At 41.8% G+C, this 19,039-nt stretch overlaps 1 protein-coding gene across 1 annotated transcript in view; it reads right to left on the bottom strand.

Annotated features, from left to right (window-relative positions):
* The window catches only part of COL6A2 (collagen type VI alpha 2 chain), a 47,555-nt gene that overhangs the window by 2,363 nt on the left and 26,153 nt on the right, over nucleotides 1–19,039 (bottom strand). The window contains exons 13-27 of the mRNA XM_073577518.1: nucleotides 18,441–18,503; nucleotides 17,476–17,565; nucleotides 17,240–17,302; nucleotides 16,631–16,693; nucleotides 16,260–16,322; nucleotides 14,804–14,866; nucleotides 12,125–12,175; nucleotides 12,002–12,037; nucleotides 11,607–11,669; nucleotides 11,395–11,457; nucleotides 11,035–11,070; nucleotides 10,833–10,878; nucleotides 9,264–9,416; nucleotides 8,543–8,995; nucleotides 7,291–7,329 (exon numbers count right to left, since the gene is read on the bottom strand). Coding sequence (XP_073433619.1) covers nucleotides 7,291–7,329; nucleotides 8,543–8,995; nucleotides 9,264–9,416; nucleotides 10,833–10,878; nucleotides 11,035–11,070; nucleotides 11,395–11,457; nucleotides 11,607–11,669; nucleotides 12,002–12,037; nucleotides 12,125–12,175; nucleotides 14,804–14,866; nucleotides 16,260–16,322; nucleotides 16,631–16,693; nucleotides 17,240–17,302; nucleotides 17,476–17,565; nucleotides 18,441–18,503 — 1,345 coding nt within the window. The remainder of the gene's footprint in view (nucleotides 1–7,290; nucleotides 7,330–8,542; nucleotides 8,996–9,263; nucleotides 9,417–10,832; nucleotides 10,879–11,034; nucleotides 11,071–11,394; nucleotides 11,458–11,606; nucleotides 11,670–12,001; nucleotides 12,038–12,124; nucleotides 12,176–14,803; nucleotides 14,867–16,259; nucleotides 16,323–16,630; nucleotides 16,694–17,239; nucleotides 17,303–17,475; nucleotides 17,566–18,440; nucleotides 18,504–19,039) is intronic.

Here is a 19,039-nt window from a genome sequence, read left to right as displayed (position 1 = left end):
CAAAAATCTGTATTTGCCGAAACTGCACTTATTCAAAGATTCAGCAAAATGGCTGCCATTTTTCTGTGTCGCAAAAGGCCTTTGAAAGGTTAAAAAATACTAAAACTCACCTTACCACTCTATTCTCTGCCACCTTGTTCCTTATCATCACTCATTTGGTAATCATCACATCTTTTGATTCCCTCCCCTCGCTCTGAAATCCCCAGTCAGCAGTCCCAGCTTATTGTGAGACGCCCAGGAATTTCAAGCTGGAGTGGCAGGGATCAAAAGATGCAATGGTGACCAGATTTTGATGGTGAAGAGCGGAGGATCCAGAGAAGTGAGTGGTGAGGTGAGTATGCCTATTTTTTTTTATTCATTACATTTAATTTATTATGCTCTAAAGTCTAGAAAGACCTTAGAGCATAACAAGAAACAATACATTTGTGGAGAATAACTTTTCCACAAATCAAATTTCCCTGGAAAAATGAATTTTAGCTGATCCCTAAGTAGAAACTGTGAAGACTCTGGCAATGCAGCGACTATCATTTACGTCCAGGGGGAGTAGTGACTGCGGCTACTGAACAGGTTAGGCTACTTTCACACTAGCGTCGGTACGGGCCCGTCGCTATGCGTCAGGCCGACGTACCGGCGCACGTTGTGAAAGATTTGCACAACAGGGGCGGCGGATGCAGTTTTTCAACGCATCCGCTGCCCCATTGTAATGTCCGGGGAGGAGGGGGCGGAGTTTCGGCCGCGTGTGCGCGGTCGAAAATGGCGGAGACGACGCACAAAAAAAGTTACATGTAACGTTTTTGTGTGCGTCGCGGCCGCCAAAACACGACGCATCCATCGCACGACGGATGCGACGTGTGGCCATACGTCGCAATGCGTCGCTAATGCAAGTCTATGGAGAAAAAACATCCTGCGGGCAACTTTGCAGGATGCGTTTTTTCTCTAAAACGACGCATTGCAACGTACGTCACACGACGCTAGTGTGAAAGTAGCCTTAGTGTCACTGAGTAAATGCCTCACTGGACTGTTCAGTAATATATAACGAGCTGATGTATATAAGTTCATTTTTATCAATATCTGCAGATCCAATACTGAATAAACATACAAGGCCATGTGCACACGTTGATTATTTGATGAGTTTTTACCCCAGTATTTGTAAGCCAAAACCAGTAATGGGTGATAAATACAAAAGTGGTGACGTGTTTGGCTTATAAATACTGAGGTAAAAAATACTCACTGTGTGCACGGGGCCTTACTGGAACACATGAATAAATGCCTGAAACCACATGTACATGCTCAGTATTTGGTGACTTTTTTACCTCAGTATTTGTAAGCCAAAACCAGGAGTGGAAAAATCAGAGGAAAAGTATAATAGAAACCCGTCCCCACTTCTGTATTTATCACCCACTCCTGGATTTGGCATACAGATACTGAGGTAAAATACTGACCAAATACTGAATGTGTGAACGTGGCCTAAAAGGTGGTAGAAATCGACCAGACAGGTTCCCTTCAATTTGTCTACATACTGTAGTTGTTTAGTGCTGCAATATTACAAGAGACATTCACACTGCCATATTTCAATTTTGTGTCATCTCTGAACGATTCTAGTCAAGGAATGGATGCCAACAGGTGTAAGCAGAAAAACCTCTATTTTCCATTAATCTAATCTACTCTAATTGTAATAATACTATACAGGCGTAACAAAGACTAAAAACATGACTTCATGGATGCCGTCTAAGGCCTGACTCACACTTCCGTTTTTTGACATCAGTCAAAATCCGCCAATTTTCGAAAAAAAACGGATCTGCCAAAAAGGGGCAGATCTTTACTGACGGTCGTCCTTCCCACCCGTTTTTTGATGGATCCGTCAAAATGTTAGCGTCTCCCGGGCGGATGAGACGGACTCTGCAACGTTTTTTCCGAGCGACGGTCCGCTAATTTATATTGCGCATGCCCAGCAGATTCGCTGTAGCAGGGCTTTTAACCCCTGAGTAGCGTTCCGGAACAGCCGTGCAAAGAAAAAAAATTCTCTCATTTTTTCTCTCTCCCCAGACTCGTGTTCCTTTAAATTTCAGTGCTAAAGCGGATCCGTCAAAAACCGGATCCAGTGGCATCCATTTATGCCACAACGGAAACGGATCCGTTTTTTCACAACCTGGCGGATTTTGACTGATGTCAAATAACTGAAATATGAAACAGGCCTAAGGCTTTTTTCACACTTCAGTTTTCTGGCGTCAGTCAAAATCCGGCAGAGTGTGAAAAAACGGATCCGTTTCCGTTGGGTAACAAACGGATGCCACCGGATCCGCTTTAGTCGCTAGTGCTTGAAATTTGAAGTAACACGAGTCTGGAAAAGGAGAGAGAGAGGCGTCCATTATAACGCATGGCGGACAGTGACGGATCCGTTGCTATCCGCTGTTTTAACGCACAAAAAAATGTTTCATTGTCCGTCCACTCAAGAGAGCGGACGTGAAAATTATGACGGATCCGTCAAAAAACGGATGCAACGGATGGCCATCCATCAGAATCCGCTGCAATGCAAGTCAATGGGGAAAAAAACGGATCTGCCAAAGAAAATGGCGGATCCGTTTTTTTTTTTGCAAAACGGCGGATTTTGACTGATGTCAAAAAACTGAAGTGGGAAACAGGCCTTATACTGTGTATGTGGCAATTAGCAAATTTGCATTTCTTTGGACACATTCTCGCAAGATCACATACAAGCGTGTATACATTTCATCAAGCAGTGAGATGTAGACAAAATGAGAAAGGTAAAAAAAAGAAAGTGAAAGTAGATAATGAAGAACTATTACTTAAAATATGGTTTCATAGCATAGAATACAATTAACTAAACAAACCCTTTTTTAATTTTTTTTAACCCTAAAAGTGTTTTATTGCGTATGATGTCCATATTTAGCAGTATGAACATCTTAGAGGGTTCACCCGTAGAGACCTCATTCTATGACCAACGCTGTCCAATCCATGCACCACATGGCGGACCATTAGATTGAATGGACACTGCACTGCAATACTATATTTCTGAAAGGGACAGGCCAAATGTATAGCCAGATATATCTTCTTACACTGATAGTAGCTGACCTCATCCAATGTAGTTAAATTCTAAAATGTGAAATCCAAGAAAACCGAGGCCCCAAAGTCAAACGCTTCTAAAAAAAACCTTGATATTCATTCCATAATGTTAGAAATAGGTTTATAGCTGTATTTTTTAGGATTGAAAGATATGGCCAAACCCTTGCACTGAATTCTTGTTTTGACCTGTTTCTAACTTTATGGAATAAAGATCAATTTTTTTTACAGCAGAGGGATTTGCATTGGGCCTCGTTTTCTTAGATTTCTGAAATATTTTGGACCCGTGAGATGCGCTATTGAGTTAAGTACAAAATTACGTGATGCAGTTTAATTATCTTTTGAGCTGAGTGAATTCTGAATTGTGAGATCTTTAGAATGGTTTGCACGTTCCTAGAACGATAACAAGGTGTATTAGTTGTTTCTTTTTTCCCTACCTAAATGCAGAATAAAAGCACCAATGACAGACATAGGGAAACCTAAAGTTTAGAATTAAAAGACCTTACAACACTTAATTCCTTTACTTTACGCCAAGCGATTATTATTTTGGAGGGAAGGGAGAGTGATAGATTGGGGCTACCTGCATTGCAACCAATATTTAAAAGTTCTTGAGTATAGTTAAAGACCTTTCATTAGTTTGAGCATGTTAAATTGGCCGCATCGTAGAGTAGGGGCTGCAGAGCTGAGTAAAATTTTTATTTTTTTTAATTCTTAGTTTTTCCTCTCCGATACAGAAATATTAGCTTGTATAGTTTAGGTTATAACTTACATTAAAATTCAGCTGGATGTTACCAGAGATTTTTCTCTATGGGTGTGTATTTTCCCCATGCATGACCTTGACCAATCACAAGCATCATGCAGAGGAGGAAAGAACACACCCTCCTCTCCTCACTGATCTCTGCAGCTACTGTGTAGACATACAGCAGAGCTGAGTTATGTATCATTACAACCAATTCCAAATCTCATCTCACCGCATTCAGTGTAGGGTAAGTGTGAGACCTGGCAGAAGTGTGAGATGAGATCTGGAAGTGTTTGTAAGTGTGGGAGGAATGGCCCCCATCGAGCCAAGGGAGCCGTCATCTGGGTTCTGGGGGAAACTGTCCCCGGGGGGCAGAATTCAGAGGCTGGCGACCCTGACAGACAGGTGGCCTAGGGGAGGGACAAGTATAAAGGGGGCGGGGAATTCCCCGGGCGATGAGTCAGCAGATGGACACAGAGACAGTGGGAGCAGCTGAGAGCGAGAGCAACTCACCACTGTCAGGGGGGATGCTCACGGAAGACTCCGAGAGGATGGTACCGGGGCGGCTACCCAGGACCTGCTGCCCCACTTCAGCCCGCGGCCCCTGTGACCTCAGTTCAGCCCACGGCCACTGCCGCCTCTTCTCAGCCCGCGGCTGCGGCCTGCCCACGGTCGCTCGCGCCCTGCCCTCTCACTCCAGCCCGTGGCTGTGGCCTGTCCCCTTCCACCTGCAGTCGCTCTGCCCCCGCGAGTAGCCGCGGCAAGTGCAACACAGCCGGCAGTCTCCACTGTCCCGCTCCGGCCTGCAGCCGAGGCTGGGCCTCCGCTGATTGAGGGCCCCCGTCGCAGTCGTCAGCTGTGCAGGTGGCCAGCCCTGCGCCACCACTCATCGGTGCCACGTGCCTCAGGCCAGGGGCTGCGGTCCACCCGTCCGAGGACCCCATTGTAGCCTGTGGGGCTCCAGCGGCATCAGTGCGCCGGAGCGCGCGAAGACTCCATCATCATCTCAGCAACTGGGCCCAGCAACTCTACGCCGAGAGACCACCAACCCGGATGGCGAGGGACTTCTGAACGCTAAGTTGACTTTATAGATAAGGACCCGTAGTCGGCCATACCACGGCCCAATAGTGACCGGCCGCTGCCGGGAGTAGTCGTGTTTTATTGTTGGTGTGTGCCTGTATCGAGCCCCTGCGAGGGCAACTACTGTTACCCCCTTTCTGTTTGGTGATCAGGCTGGGGCTGAGGAAAGCTCCCCCCTAGCCCTTATAAAGGTTAATACAAAGCATCTACCGTCTCACGACTCGTCACTGCATCCTGCGCACCTGCGAGTACTACATAATGATACCAAACTTAGCTCTGCTGTATGTCTACACAGTAGCTGCAGAGATCAAAGAGGAGAACATGTTATTTTTTCCTCTACATGACACTGCCTGCCTATTATTGGTTAAGCTCATGCAGGGGAAGAATTACACACCCCCAGAGATAAGTCTCTGGTAACATCCGGTTGAACTTAAACAAAAATTATAACCTAAACTTTACAAGCAAATATCTACGCAAGAAAGTGGAGAAATAAAAATAGGAAAACTGTGTTTTACTCAGCTCTACAGCCACTATCACATGATGTAGCCAGTTTAACATGCTCAAACTAGTGAAAGGTCCTTTTTAAGCATTAAGAAAGTTGGCATAAATGGACTGGTTAAATAAATAACAGTTGCACTAAATGTTAATTTGTAAATACAGTATATCATATTTTATGTATGTTTAGTCACATTCCATAAATTATAATATACTGTATAGTTATTAATACTTTCTTCATGCCAGAGTCCTGTCTGGGATATAGCTCTATAGATCTTTGCTTTGTATGTACATCTACTTAACTATCATGTTTACTTTGAGAACACCCATAAATCTCTTTTTATATTTATATGTATTCACCCATTAAACCTGTAACAGGTGCACGCTGCCTTGATGACAAATGTGAAATAAGAACATCACGTTAGCAAATTCCGGTCAGTGCATTGGCATTGCCTACAATGTCTGTATGGACCCTCCTAAAAGCATCAACAAACAGCCCGGTCCAGTTCTGCCTCTCCTCTCCAATGGAGAATTTAGCTCTCTCGGCTGTATAAACCATCATAGCAATGAGCTGGGAGTGTGTTGGGGGCTCGGAACTCGCCTTCTGAGACTCAAGGTATTCAGCAATCTGAGGGAAGGTTTTTGGAAAGGCGACCTTCACACCCTCTTCACTTTGGTCGTAATTAACGATAGTTTCGGGGTTATATCCTCTCCCACCTGCAAGTGAGGGCCAGAAGGACAGGGTCAGGGTTCCCTTTACCCTGATACAATAAGCAGTAAATTGTTTATAGTTATTAGGATGTCTTTTTTGCAATTCCTAATTTTATAATCCTTGACCTATAGGTTTTACTTCTGCTTATCCAGACTGTGCAGGTCAGAGAAGTATAAAAAAAATATAATAGAAATGGTAGGAAACAGCTTACGAGATGTAGTGAAAATGTTAGCAACAGATGCAGAAATCAAAATGGTAAAATATTAAGCAGACCCTGCAATTTTCTGGCTATGCTATAGAACTTTTTTTGCTGTGAAGAAGAGGATAAAGGCCTTGTGATAACATAAGAAGATGTCTAACCTCATTTCATACATGAAGGAGATACATAAATGTTGTTATTCCGCTACCTAATGCCTTACAACAAGGAATTTCATAGGCATCCTAAAAGAGGGCATGAGTGCATCTTAACTGTAGGGGATGCTCTTACACAAAAATATACAAAGGACTGCCAAAATGTGCAGTATATATACTTATGTACAGTAGATATTTTGGAAGAAACATATGGATGAGATTAGCCTAAAATGTCAGGACCTTGAAACTTATATTAGTTGGGATTTGACTATTTTTGTTGTTAATTACAGGGGTTGCCCTGTTTCAACTAATGTTAGCATGCAGTGATGTTGAAAAAAACAAATCTGAGCTTCACTTACCCTATCCTGGCCCTGCGTTGCTTCTACGCCACTGCCCCAATCTTTGTTGGTTGGCTGCAGTGGTGACATTATGTCAACAGAGCTGCAGCCAATCAGCTCTGGAGCCAATCAGTGTTGGAGCTGCACCAATTATTAAAGACCGGGCAGCAGCAGAGACACAGCGCTGGACGTAAGGATTGCAAGTAAAGCTCAGTTTGTCTTTATTACACATCTCTGAGCCTTTGGACTAAACTTAGTTTTAAAGGGACAATACATTTAATGGCTGTTTTGATGACAGTGGTAACAACTTCTATATATTGTATATTTATACCTATCACTACATTGCAGCAAAGCAAAGAAATGTAAAAAGCCAAAGTAAAATATGAAGTATGATCACAGAACATAAAACAATGGCTTACACATATACACACACAAGAACATGTGCTTCCAGGATAAACTGCTGCTAAAATGAAAATGATCAAAGTATAGTATATTACCTGCTTGACATGGCAGATCCGGACATACAATTTGAGGGTCTATAGAAAAGACAAGATAAAGGAGTAAAATGAACACTGTGGTTTCAACAAACTTTGCATAAATCAATAAAACAAATAAAAGAAACTTTGTAATATATCTTATCCACTTATGAGCTATAAATTCTTTCACCTAACCCTGCCTCCTAAAGGCATCATTCCCTCTTGGAAAACTGATAAAAGCCATCATAGTCACAGTAAGGGTATGTTCACACGTTGCATTTTTGCTGCAGTTTTCCTTCGCTTTTTTGCCAGCGCGTTTTAGCCATGAAAAAATGCAGCGTTTTACTGTAAGTGAATGTGATTTCTGAAATCTCGTGAACAAGTTGCTTATTTTTTCTTCGCTGCAAGTCAATTCTCTCAGTGTTTTTGAAGAGTTTTTCACCCGTTTAAATAAATCAAATACGGATCAAAAATGCAGCAAAAAAAGGGGAAGAACATTTGTATATTACATAGCGTTTTTCCTGCCAACACTTAAGTATTTGCTACAGATTTTTCTGCTGCAAACACTGAACGTGTAGACATGCCCTAAAGGTCTCCATACACATTAGAATTTTCTTAGCTGAACTCGCCGAAATTGACAGGCTCGAACAATGATCTATTGTGAATGGGGCACCAAGCGACAGATGGTTGGGAGAGATATCGATTGCGCTTTTCCGATTTCAGACTGCCGATCGCATTGTTCACCCTGAGATAAGTTGATGTGTTAGTCGGCAGCTTTCTCACAGTGAACACTCAGCTGAGCGCTCCTGTGTACGGGAGAGTCGACTGAGATGGCTGTCGGACTAACAATCAGCCAAAGAATTGTTCAGCCGACAGCCATCTAACATATATGACCAGCCTAAGACAGACTGCCAGCTCACTGCGATGTCAATTTACAGTTGCCTATTGAAGTCTATGGAAAATGGAGGTGTGAGGAGTCAAAGAACAGTCAAAAGCACAAAGACCCATTTTGCTGCTCTCTAGCAAGTTTTTTATCTCACCCCAGAGCTAAATTGGAAATGACAATGCTCAATGCTGCTGAAAGAAGTTCTCCATGCTGCATCTAACCATGTGCTACAGGACAGCAGGAATCCTTAATTTATCTGTGCCTTACGTACGCAAGACATCACAGAAACTCGTCTCCACCTATTCTGTTTTACTTTACATTTCAAAATTAAGCCCATATTTTAACACATATAAAAGTAAAGATAATTCCTAATACTTATTCATGTACCTGGGCAAAGCAGTACTTCCATCTTGCTGATAAACTCATCAGCTACGAGTTCAGAGAAAAGTTTCATCTTCTGAACTTGCTCCTTCTTGTCACAGGCGATGGAAGTCAGGGTTTCAGGGTCATCTTCTTTGTGAAACATGTCACCAATACCAATAGCATTTACTGTGACATGGGGGTCACACAGTGATTTCAGAAGATCATCTGGGTCTCTGGGATCGTGACGTCCATCAGTAATGACTACAGCAAACACTTTAGCTTTCTCTCGTCTTGTTTCCTTGATCAGCTGGTTGTATGCAAACTGCAGAGCTGATGGGGTCCATGTTCCACCTGCAATCCACTCAAGGCGCTTTACCGCTTCTTTGAAACTTGATAGAGAGTCAATGCGGGGATCATTCAGTTGAATTGCTTCAAATGTGCCTTCATGACTGTACTGAACAACACCAACTCGAGTACCTACAAGGTAATATTTTTATTGGTTATGATGCATTTTTAACCAATAAATGCTTGGGATATACATTTAGTGGTTAATACACGGCTAAATAATTAATTAATCAGGTTACTTAGCGTACAATAGAAACATGTACCATATAAAGAATAAACAATGGCAAAAAATGATATTCAAGCTTGAGAAAAGTTAAATGTATACGATTCTCAGACAAAGATGGACAAATGCTGTTTTGTTTCTGCAAAATTATGTCTTGCACCTCAAAACATAACTTACCTGTAGCAGAATTTGGATCTTTAGCCATAGATCCTAGTTTGCTTACAACATTGATGACAAAGTTCTTCTCCAGAGTAAAGTTTGTATATCCGATACTCTCAGAGCTGTCGATAATAAAGACAATATCCAGGGCACCACATTGCTTCTCACAATCTGTAGGAGCAAACAAGAGTGGTAAGTCAATGAAACTGTTGGACAATAAAATGTATAGGAACCGAATTACAGGCTACAAGAGCATAAATTAGCACTTGTAAAAGAAGAATGCAGATTAGAGATTAGATGCTAATCGAATTTGTCAAAAATTTCACAAAAATTTTTACCTCTTCCAAATCCAAATTTTTTGGATTCAATTCACAGAAATCCAGCAAAAGAGTGGCTAACTAATCAACTATTTGCTTCTCTATAGGGCTGAAAAGGTGTTAAAAAATATTATACCTACCTTTCCTAACTAAATCCCTTATCTATCTTACCTTCACATCTTTCCTCCAAGTCCTCTGCTCACTTCAGATCAGTCTTCTCTATGATATTCTCTTCTTCAGTCTTCTTCAATATTTGGGCACTGACTACGCCTCACATATCCACAAAAGGTACGAAGCATGTTAAAGAAGTGCATCACCCTATGGGGTTCACATGGGGCGATGCCAGTTACCAGTGTGCATCACAACCCATGTGGATATTTGAGCCTAAGGGTCCCGTTTCACATAGCTACGCACCAGCTATCCCGACAACGATATGACCTGGTAAGGATCGCTGGTGCGTTGTCACACAGCAGCTATTCTGAACGATTCCAGCCTGTGTTCCTGAGTTCTGCGTCGCCAACGGTGTCGCCAGTCGGCGTCAAACACAGCGATGCATGCTGGCCAGCGGGACGCCGACGATGAAAAAATGGCCCAGGACATTCGAGCACGATCAGCGATATCAGCAGGTGGCTGCTATGTGTCACCTGTAGCGATTTCGCAGGCGAGATTGCTGTTGCGTCACAAAATCGGTGATGCATTAGCGATTTAGCTATGTGAGACAGGGCCTTTAGTTAGAGCCTGAAGGAGAGAAGGCCGAAGAGAAGCCAGTGGTATAACAGGCAGAGAGTTGCAGCCACAGGTGAGTATAAACGCTTAGTTTTATCATTCCCTTCCCAGCCTTATGATTATTACCCTTTGGGGTCTAGAGAGATACCACAGTATAATAAATATCAATTTAGGAAAAATTTGATTTAGACAAGTTTATGAATACATAATAAATTCTACCGGACGATTTGAGAAAATCTGCAAAAAATTAATTTTTGGAAATTCACTTATCTCTAATATAGATTCTTGTTAGAGGAGTTTTCCAGGACTTTAACATTGATGGCCTAGCCTTAGGATAGGTAATCAATGTGTGATCAATGGGGGCGTGACACCTGGCATCCCACCGATAGGCTGTTCCCGGTGTTAGCCGCAACTGCTCAGTCGAGGAGCTGGTCAGCACGCTCATATCTTATCATAATAAACATTAAGGATTTGATATTCTTTCAAATAAAATGACATGCATATTGATAATGGTAAGTTGTACATTATATATTTTATAACTAACCGCAACATCCACATGTCTCACGAACATATGTCATTACATCACATTCCTAGGAAAGAAAAAAATCATTAGTTGCCTCAAGCATAAGCCGTATATTGAGGATTTCACATTGATACATTTGATTGTAGTTTCAGTGTGTTGGATTGACACATATAATTTAATCAGAAGTACTCCTTTTCTTTTTAGGAACTTCATATATACTCACAGTTAAAGCAGGATCACCAGAAGGACCCAAGTCACCCTAAAAATGAAAAAAAACAAAAAACCGTTGAACAATTTTCAAATGGTCAAAACGCCAAAATAGTGAAAGATAATCCATGCACAAAAAAAGCTTCTCATTTTGCACAGTGATCTAGCCATAGCTTTGTCAGTGACTTCTCCGATATAATTCTTATAAATTAACACTCCTACCCCGTCATGTCTACACTTTGTGGCTGGATACCCCAAAATACAGCAGATATGTATACTGATGGCATGGGATATGACAAGCTGAGATTGGTAATACCAGTACATATAAAAGGTGATATTAAAAGTATATGGCTAATATGTAAGAGTAAAAATGTACCGGAAGTCCAGGACCTCCTGTTGGTCCACGTGGGCCTGGTTCTCCAACAGGTCCTGGGTCACCCTGTGCAACAGAAACTCAAATTGAAAAAACTACATTATGACGATTTAAAATGCTAAAAATGTCACTTTCTCACAAATTACTAAGTCAGAGAATCTAAGAACACAGTGGAGTTAATATGGCAATCCATACCTAAATCAATGTCTACTTACTGGCTCTCCTTTTACACCCTTTGGTCCGGCTGTTCCTTTCAGACCAAAGTCTCCTCGTCCTCCCTGCAAAAAAAATAAGAATATGGAATATTTTTAAACTTAAACAATATAGGTTGTATTGGTTGTATAGGATGTTTAAATCCATCAATACACCTGTGGTTCTCAAACAAACACTGTAGTATTGACTGGTATATGGAAATATGTGATCATGGCACAGAAAGGCTCCTGGTGCCCTGGAGAAGACCTGATCCTGCTTGATACATTACAACGGTGAAGGGCCTCATAAAGGCACCTACAGCAACCATAATAAATGTTGACACAGGACAGACATTCATTTTAAATAACAGAATTACCCAAAGGTGAAATTACTAGTTTAGGACAAAAAGGTGTCTCACCAGTGGTCCTGGAAGCCCTTTGTCTCCCTTATCACCCTAAAATAAAAATGAGAAAATCAATAACAATCTGCCACTAGTACATCAACAATCATTTTTTTAAGACTTGGTGCATATCATACTCACTGAAGCTCCGCGGGGGCCTGGATAACTAATACCAGGTCTCCCTCTGTCTCCCTGTAAGAAATAAAGAATAATATTAATAAAATCCTTCAATGGAGACTATTCTATATAGGAAAAAAGATGTCACAGATGTCAGCTTTTAAAGACTGCAGATCAAGTTTTTGCATGTTGTTATAGAAAAAAAATATTGTATAAGATTTACAAAGTAATTTATATATTCTACATAAAGTAAATGTCTTAGCCAATTAATTACTTTGATCAGAACTGGGCAAACTATGGCTTGCAGACCAGGACAGCCAAAGCACTGGAAACAGTGGTGTACCACCATTCCCCCACCTGACGTCTCAATGTCACCAGTATCTGCATACTCAGGATGCAGACAACATTGAAGTCACTGGTAGAACAGGGAACAGTTGGCTCCCTCTTACACCATGTGGCATGTGCAAATAAATCTCAGCGCAGTAGGTGTCTATCATACTGTATGGGGGGCTGTGGGTCCATATCATTTTGTGTGGAACTGTGAGGGCCATAATACTGTGTGTAGGACTGTTTGCCATCATACTGTGTGTGTGTGTGTGTGTGTGTGGGAGGGCTGTAGGGTCCATCACACAGTGTGGGGGAGTTGTAATTGTCATCATTCTGTGTAGAGGTCCTGTGGATTCTATCATACTGTTTTGGGCCTGTGGGGGTGTGGCGCCCCTGAGGCTCAGTCGCCACAGAGGTACTGCACCGCCTCCTGAGGTGTAGTATCCCACCGTCCAGGTAAGGTGGAGACTCCTGACTCCAACACCTGCACCCCACACCACAAAGTAGTGTAGCAAAGCACCTTCAGCGGCTCCCTGCTTGGAGTATAGCAAAGCACCCATTGATGGCTCCCTGCTTGGAACACGAAATGTGCTGGGAGGTGGGTGGAGTTAGATTACATTACAAGGAGCGGGAAGAGTTTAGGATGAGAGGTCAGTTGGTTAGAGAGTTGGAGAGAAGAAGATCCCCGGAGAGAGGGATGGAAGGATGGAGGTGCTGCAGCGGATCCCAGTGATCTGGGTCTGCTGGCACGGGAGAGGAAGAGAAAGAGCAACGTAGACTGAAAGCCTGATTCTCCATAGAAGGAAAGATTAGCACGGAACATGAGGAGTAAGAGAGAACAGAGGACGTGGGTTAGAAGAGCACCCTTCATAGAAGTTCTAAGCACAAGGCCGGGGCCTGGTCCCCGAGGTTGTATGGGTACTAATGGTCCTGCAGCAGACACCGGAGGAATAGAAGTAGTGACCACTTTATTCCCACACAAGACTTGGGGGCACCACAGCAACTGGATAATGAGCCAGGACTTAGTAGCAAGGAGTCCCCGAAGCAGGCTACAGCTGTCTGCCGTACAAGTAGAGTTAATAGGAACATCGGACAGGAGGAACTCCAGTGTAACTCAGTACTAGGAGTACTTCACTTAAAGGCGCTATAAGAGGGACGTTCAGCAAGGCACATAGTGGCGGAGTGTTGGAAAGGAGTATTCCATCTGGCCGGGAGGTTGACTGAGTCCCTGGCCCGGAGGACACGGCACGGAGGCGGGCACCTGTTTGTACAACAGACTGTGAGTAAAGCTTTGGAACTACATTCCCTGGTGTCCTCCACTCATTCCTGTGAGAACCTGCCCAGCACTGCTGCACCCTCTGCGCCTGACACTACATCATCTGCGTGTCACCTCACCTACCCTGCCCTGGGACTACAGCCCTGCCTGTGGAGGGCTATAACATCATTGCTGCACCACACCATCTGTCCCAGAGGAACTGTCTGCAGCGTCGGCTTACATTCACATTGCCGAACACCACAGGTGGCGTCACGAATCATTTATAAACTTTCACTACCACAAGCACACTGAAACAACCCCCTTTTACAATGGGCGCCCAGGGCCACGGGCCGGGTCAGAGCTGCCGTGACATCTCCCAGTGAAGCTCATAGGGCCCGGAACCCGAGTACCCCACAGCCCTGGGAGGGCGACCCAGGGGCATCATACTGTGAGTGTGTGGTTCTGTGGGATGCATCATAATGTATGTAAGTGGAGCTGTGGCATGCATCATACTGTATAAGGCAGGCTGTGGGGGAATCATACTTTGTGGGAGTTTTGGAGTCTATCATACTCTTTGGGGGAAGATATGTGGGCTATAATACTCTGTGTGGGGGTTTTGGGGCATACTGTGTGGGGAGCTGTGGGGGCATCATACTGTATGTAAAGGTGTAAGAGGCAGTTGGGGACATCATTCTGCATTGGTGTGGGTGACTGGCGGCATCATAAAGTGTGGAGGGAGCTGTGGGGACATCATACTGTGTGGGTGTTTGTGCTGGCATACTGTGTTTGATGGTGATGAGGGGACATCATACTGTGTGTGGGGACATCATTCTGTAGTTGTGTGGTGGGAGGTACTGATCAAGGTACAAGGGGAACAACAGGAACAGTATGATTTACTGCTTTTTTAAACTTCTAAAAAGCAGTACATTATGTAATTTTGGTTAACTTCTACTGGTAAGAATATACGATACAATAATAATAATAATAATTAGCAGAATAAAGTTCAGGCCTCCGAAACAGTCACAGTCTCTAATGTGGCTCCTTGGAAAATTAATTGCCCACCCCTTCTGTAGAAGAATATTTTAACTAAAAATCCTAAAAAAATTCTAATTGTTATTTACTTTGGGACCTGGTAAGCCTGGGTTTCCTCTTTCTCCCATGTCACCTGGGTCTCCTCTTGACCCCTGAAATGAAAAACAATGACATTAATAAGAATACTATGGACAATGTGAAAACAAATACAAATAAAATGATGCATATACCATATAATTATTTTTTATATCAAAAGAAAAGTAGGCCAGATGGAACATGATGAATTTAAAGGGCATCCTCAAAGGATAAATAAAGTATGCCATTCATTTTTGATTAATTCTGATTTAAACCTCAGGAACACCCTGAAAATGAAGAGCCATCAGCTCTGGTATAGATGAAACCACCCCTCAATGTTTTTCTTTGTGCAACGTTGTTCACATTCATGTACTGTGCAGAAAACTGCCTCACAAACCTGCGCTGTCGTGTGTCTGTCATACAACCGTGAAGATGTTGTGCCAGGCCGGCTAGTCAAAAAAAGGAGTCAGGGATGAAGGCAGGTAGGATGCAGTTCACAGGGCACCTCTCCTGCGGTCACGGAATACTGACCTATCCACTAGATCAGGGTCTTATGAATTAATTTGCTGATCTCCAAATGATGAAAGCACTGCGACCGCTGTGAAATTGGAATATTTCCGATTTTGTTTCATATTGATATAAATGAACTATGTATCTTTTCTATCAAAATTTGACTTCAAAAGTAGGCTATTTTCTGAATGTTGAGATATGTGCTTCATCAAAGCAATTGCGCTGTCAAATTATAGTTAAAGAGGTATTATAGTACTATTGTAGGGGAATTATAGTACTGTTCTGGATCGGTGATAACTATTTGAATAGGGACATATCGTCCAGCGTAAATGCGGACTGCCTGATATAGCCAAGAACAGCAGTCATGTATTTTCTGCAGTCTCAAAGTGGATGAATGATGCAGCCAGAGTCTTGTACAACGGCTGTTGGACTTACAATGGGGGACACAAGGCGATAACTTGTAGCAAATGGAATATTCTACCTCTTTAACTGTTGGAAAGCAGGAATTTTAGGACATTACTATGAAAACCTAAAATTAGATCACAAATGATGCTTGGAAAAGTATTACAGAGAATCAAATAAAGTGTTATAGAAACTAAATGGAATAATAAAATTGTCCCACCATCTTAAATTGATAAAATTGCAAAGTGCTTGTAAAATCAAGAAACCTATGCAATTTACTTTCTCAAAATATTAGTATTTTTTAAATTTTATTGCTTATACCTTGTTACCTAAATTACCAGTCACCTCTACAGTCTAGCAGTGGTGGGCGGTATCCTAAGAAAGGAAAGCAGTGATTACAAGCTCTTTACTTTAGAATCTGTAAGCACTGCTCTGAAGCTGGCTGGATCGCTGGTAGACCGTGGTATGTACATTTCACTATTATGTTGTAATGTATTTCTGTACAGTGGGTCACAATGAGAGTCGAAGAAAAAATATAAAGGTAATTGGTAAACTTACGTTTCTACCAGCTACTCCTACTGGTCCTTGACCTCCTCTTGGTCCCGGAGTGCCACGATCACCCTTTAAGAAAAACAGTAAGTCAGTAAGTAATGATTAATGACATAATTACTGAAGTAGAAAAAAGCCTAATTAAGCCTGATAGTAATTGAATACTTATACATGTTGTTGAATATATGTTATATTGTGATCACAACAAGGTTCTATCAAGCAGCTTACTACACACTGCTTGACCGCCATAAGTGTACATTAGCTAGGCTTCATCGCTTGAAGAAAACAATGTGTGTTATCATGAAACAAGGTTTGTTATAAGTGTGTAACTTTTGTGACTGTAGGCCAAATCATATGCCTAAACATCAATTTGATTTTACCTTTCCCCCTTTCATTCCAGCTTCTCCACCAAGACCTCGTGGACCCTCTGGTCCGGGATCACCCTGCATAGAAAAAACAGCAAGAGAACAATCAAGAGAGATATTGAAACTATTATCAAAATGTTTTAAACTATACTAGATTAGGATCATAGACCTATTTTCATTTGTGCTTTCCCGAAAAATCATTGAGTTCACTCCAATATATTGGACCAAACTGTTATCAATACATGAAGGACACATAGCATCCACTTAGATGGGCTGAAATTGGGGGAAAAGCATTTCTAGAAATGCTGATTTCTCGATTGTCAGTCCGAACAGACTGGAAATCACCTGTTGAATGAGCAAAACACTAATTCATCAGGTGCCATGATTTTTAAGCAGCTTTTAAAATCATTGTCCTTGAGGAACCAGGATATGTACTGCTAATAACATAATATTCTATGAGCACAGAACAATTGTATTAACAATCAGTCTGTGAGCACAGAATTCTGGTTGGTCTGTCTAAACAGGCCATTAAATGATTACTGATTGGCATGTATATGGCCAATTGGTTGTTTAGAGGCCGGAGTCAGAATGTGTAAATGGGCCTTAAACCGGCAGTTTGTTTACCTTCTCTCCTTTAGAACCATCAGTTCCTGCTCCTCCTTTGGTTCCAGGATCTCCTCTACGACCCTAAATGAAAACAAAGTCAATAAAAAAGTGTCTACGAGACCAAAAGATTCTATTGAGTTATTACAGACCACGCTGAGCTAAGATGAACTACAGATAATAGACCTAACATTGTGATAATAGCAACAGATATTCATCAACCAATCAAGTTTAAAAATAGACAAATATGGTCTTACTGGTTCCCCTTTTGGTCCTTGTGTTCCGGGTCCTCCTTTATTCCCTTTCTCACCTGGAGCACCAGGAGCTCCAATGTTTCCTGCAGGACCCTAACAAGTCACAATCAGAGAGGGTCAGGGGTGGAGACACATATAGGACAATTCAGAAATAAGTTAATAAACCAACAATTGGAAGTAAGGAATTCTAACTCCACAATTTTTATACATCACATGTAGAGTGAGAATGTCAGAAACTATAGACCAAAACACAGTTTCACATTGAATGGTGCAATTTGTGGAGGTAGAACTTGCGTATCATTTTACTGTACTTTCCAATTAAACATGTGTTAATGTCAACTATAGCTAAATGCAGCTTTGACCTTAGAAATGTAATGTTTCTGTACAAAAACATTTACATTCTAGGGATTCTCAAAAATGTGAAGAGTTTACAGCACATTTCACATTTCCACAGTTGGATCTATTATGTTTTCTAAAAATAAGAATACATTATTTTTCGCTCCAAAAGAGGGGTTAGGGCTTATTTTCAGTTGATGTCTTATTTTTTTCATCAACAATAATCCACATTTATTCTTGAACTGAAAATCAATACTTATTCAAATATAATGGTCATCACACACACACACACACACTGCACATACACATGAATTTACACACACTGTACATGCATACACATCTATATACACACAATGCACATTTGGTACATACCAGCCTAGTTCCTCTAGATTCCTGCAGTTAAAGGACCCTTGCGGATATCATGGTGGCATCACATGACCATGATGTCACCAAAGGTCCTAAAGTAGTCTTAACCTCAAAATGGAAATGTCATGGGCTCCTAAACGAGTGGGGACCTGGGCAATTGCCATCTAACACCGGTCCTGACTGTAACTAGAACTTATTTTTGGAGTTTATATTTCAATCATACTACGGCAGGTCTTATTTTCAGAGAAACACAATATGTTTTGTACCTTATCTCCTTTCTCTCCAATAGTTCCAGGTAGTCCACTACGTCCAGGTCGACCAGGGTCACCCTGAAATATAAAAAGTACCGGCAATTAATAATGAATATTAAAAACCTTATTTATGTTCTATGTTCAGTACTCACCAAATATGTGTCTAGTACAATGCTTCAGTAGGAAGGTCATACCCTGGGCTATACTTCACTACTGACCTGCACTGAGCGGTACTGGCCAGCAGACAATTTTTTTTCATCTACACCCCTGTGTTCCCATACTCTACTGGTTACAAACCCTGGTGATTTCACAGAGGTCAGTACTAAGAGGTCCATTGGTAAATAATGGGCCGTTCTATTTTAAGTTAAATGGCTAGAGCAAAGACGATGCTTTGCTCTCAAAACTACCAGCAAGAAATACTGCTGAATAGCTCACTACATATTTAACTACTTTACAGTATTCTACCATGTGTTCAGCCACTAAATGATCTTTAAAGAAGTACTTCTATCAATTTTTTTACCCTATTAATATATTGCAATCATCATATTATACAGCACTGTGTACTTGCAGTTTAATTTTACCTTTCTACCCAGATAATTATTCTCTTTCCATTA

This window comes from Dendrobates tinctorius, unplaced genomic scaffold (assembly GCF_039654945.1).
Source record: "Dendrobates tinctorius isolate UK_male_01 unplaced genomic scaffold, ASM3965494v1 ptg000056l, whole genome shotgun sequence".
NCBI classification, from domain to species: Eukaryota; Metazoa; Chordata; class Amphibia; order Anura; family Dendrobatidae; genus Dendrobates; species Dendrobates tinctorius.
Note: the sequence above shows the minus strand (reverse complement) of the source record. Positions and strands in the feature narration are given on the sequence as shown.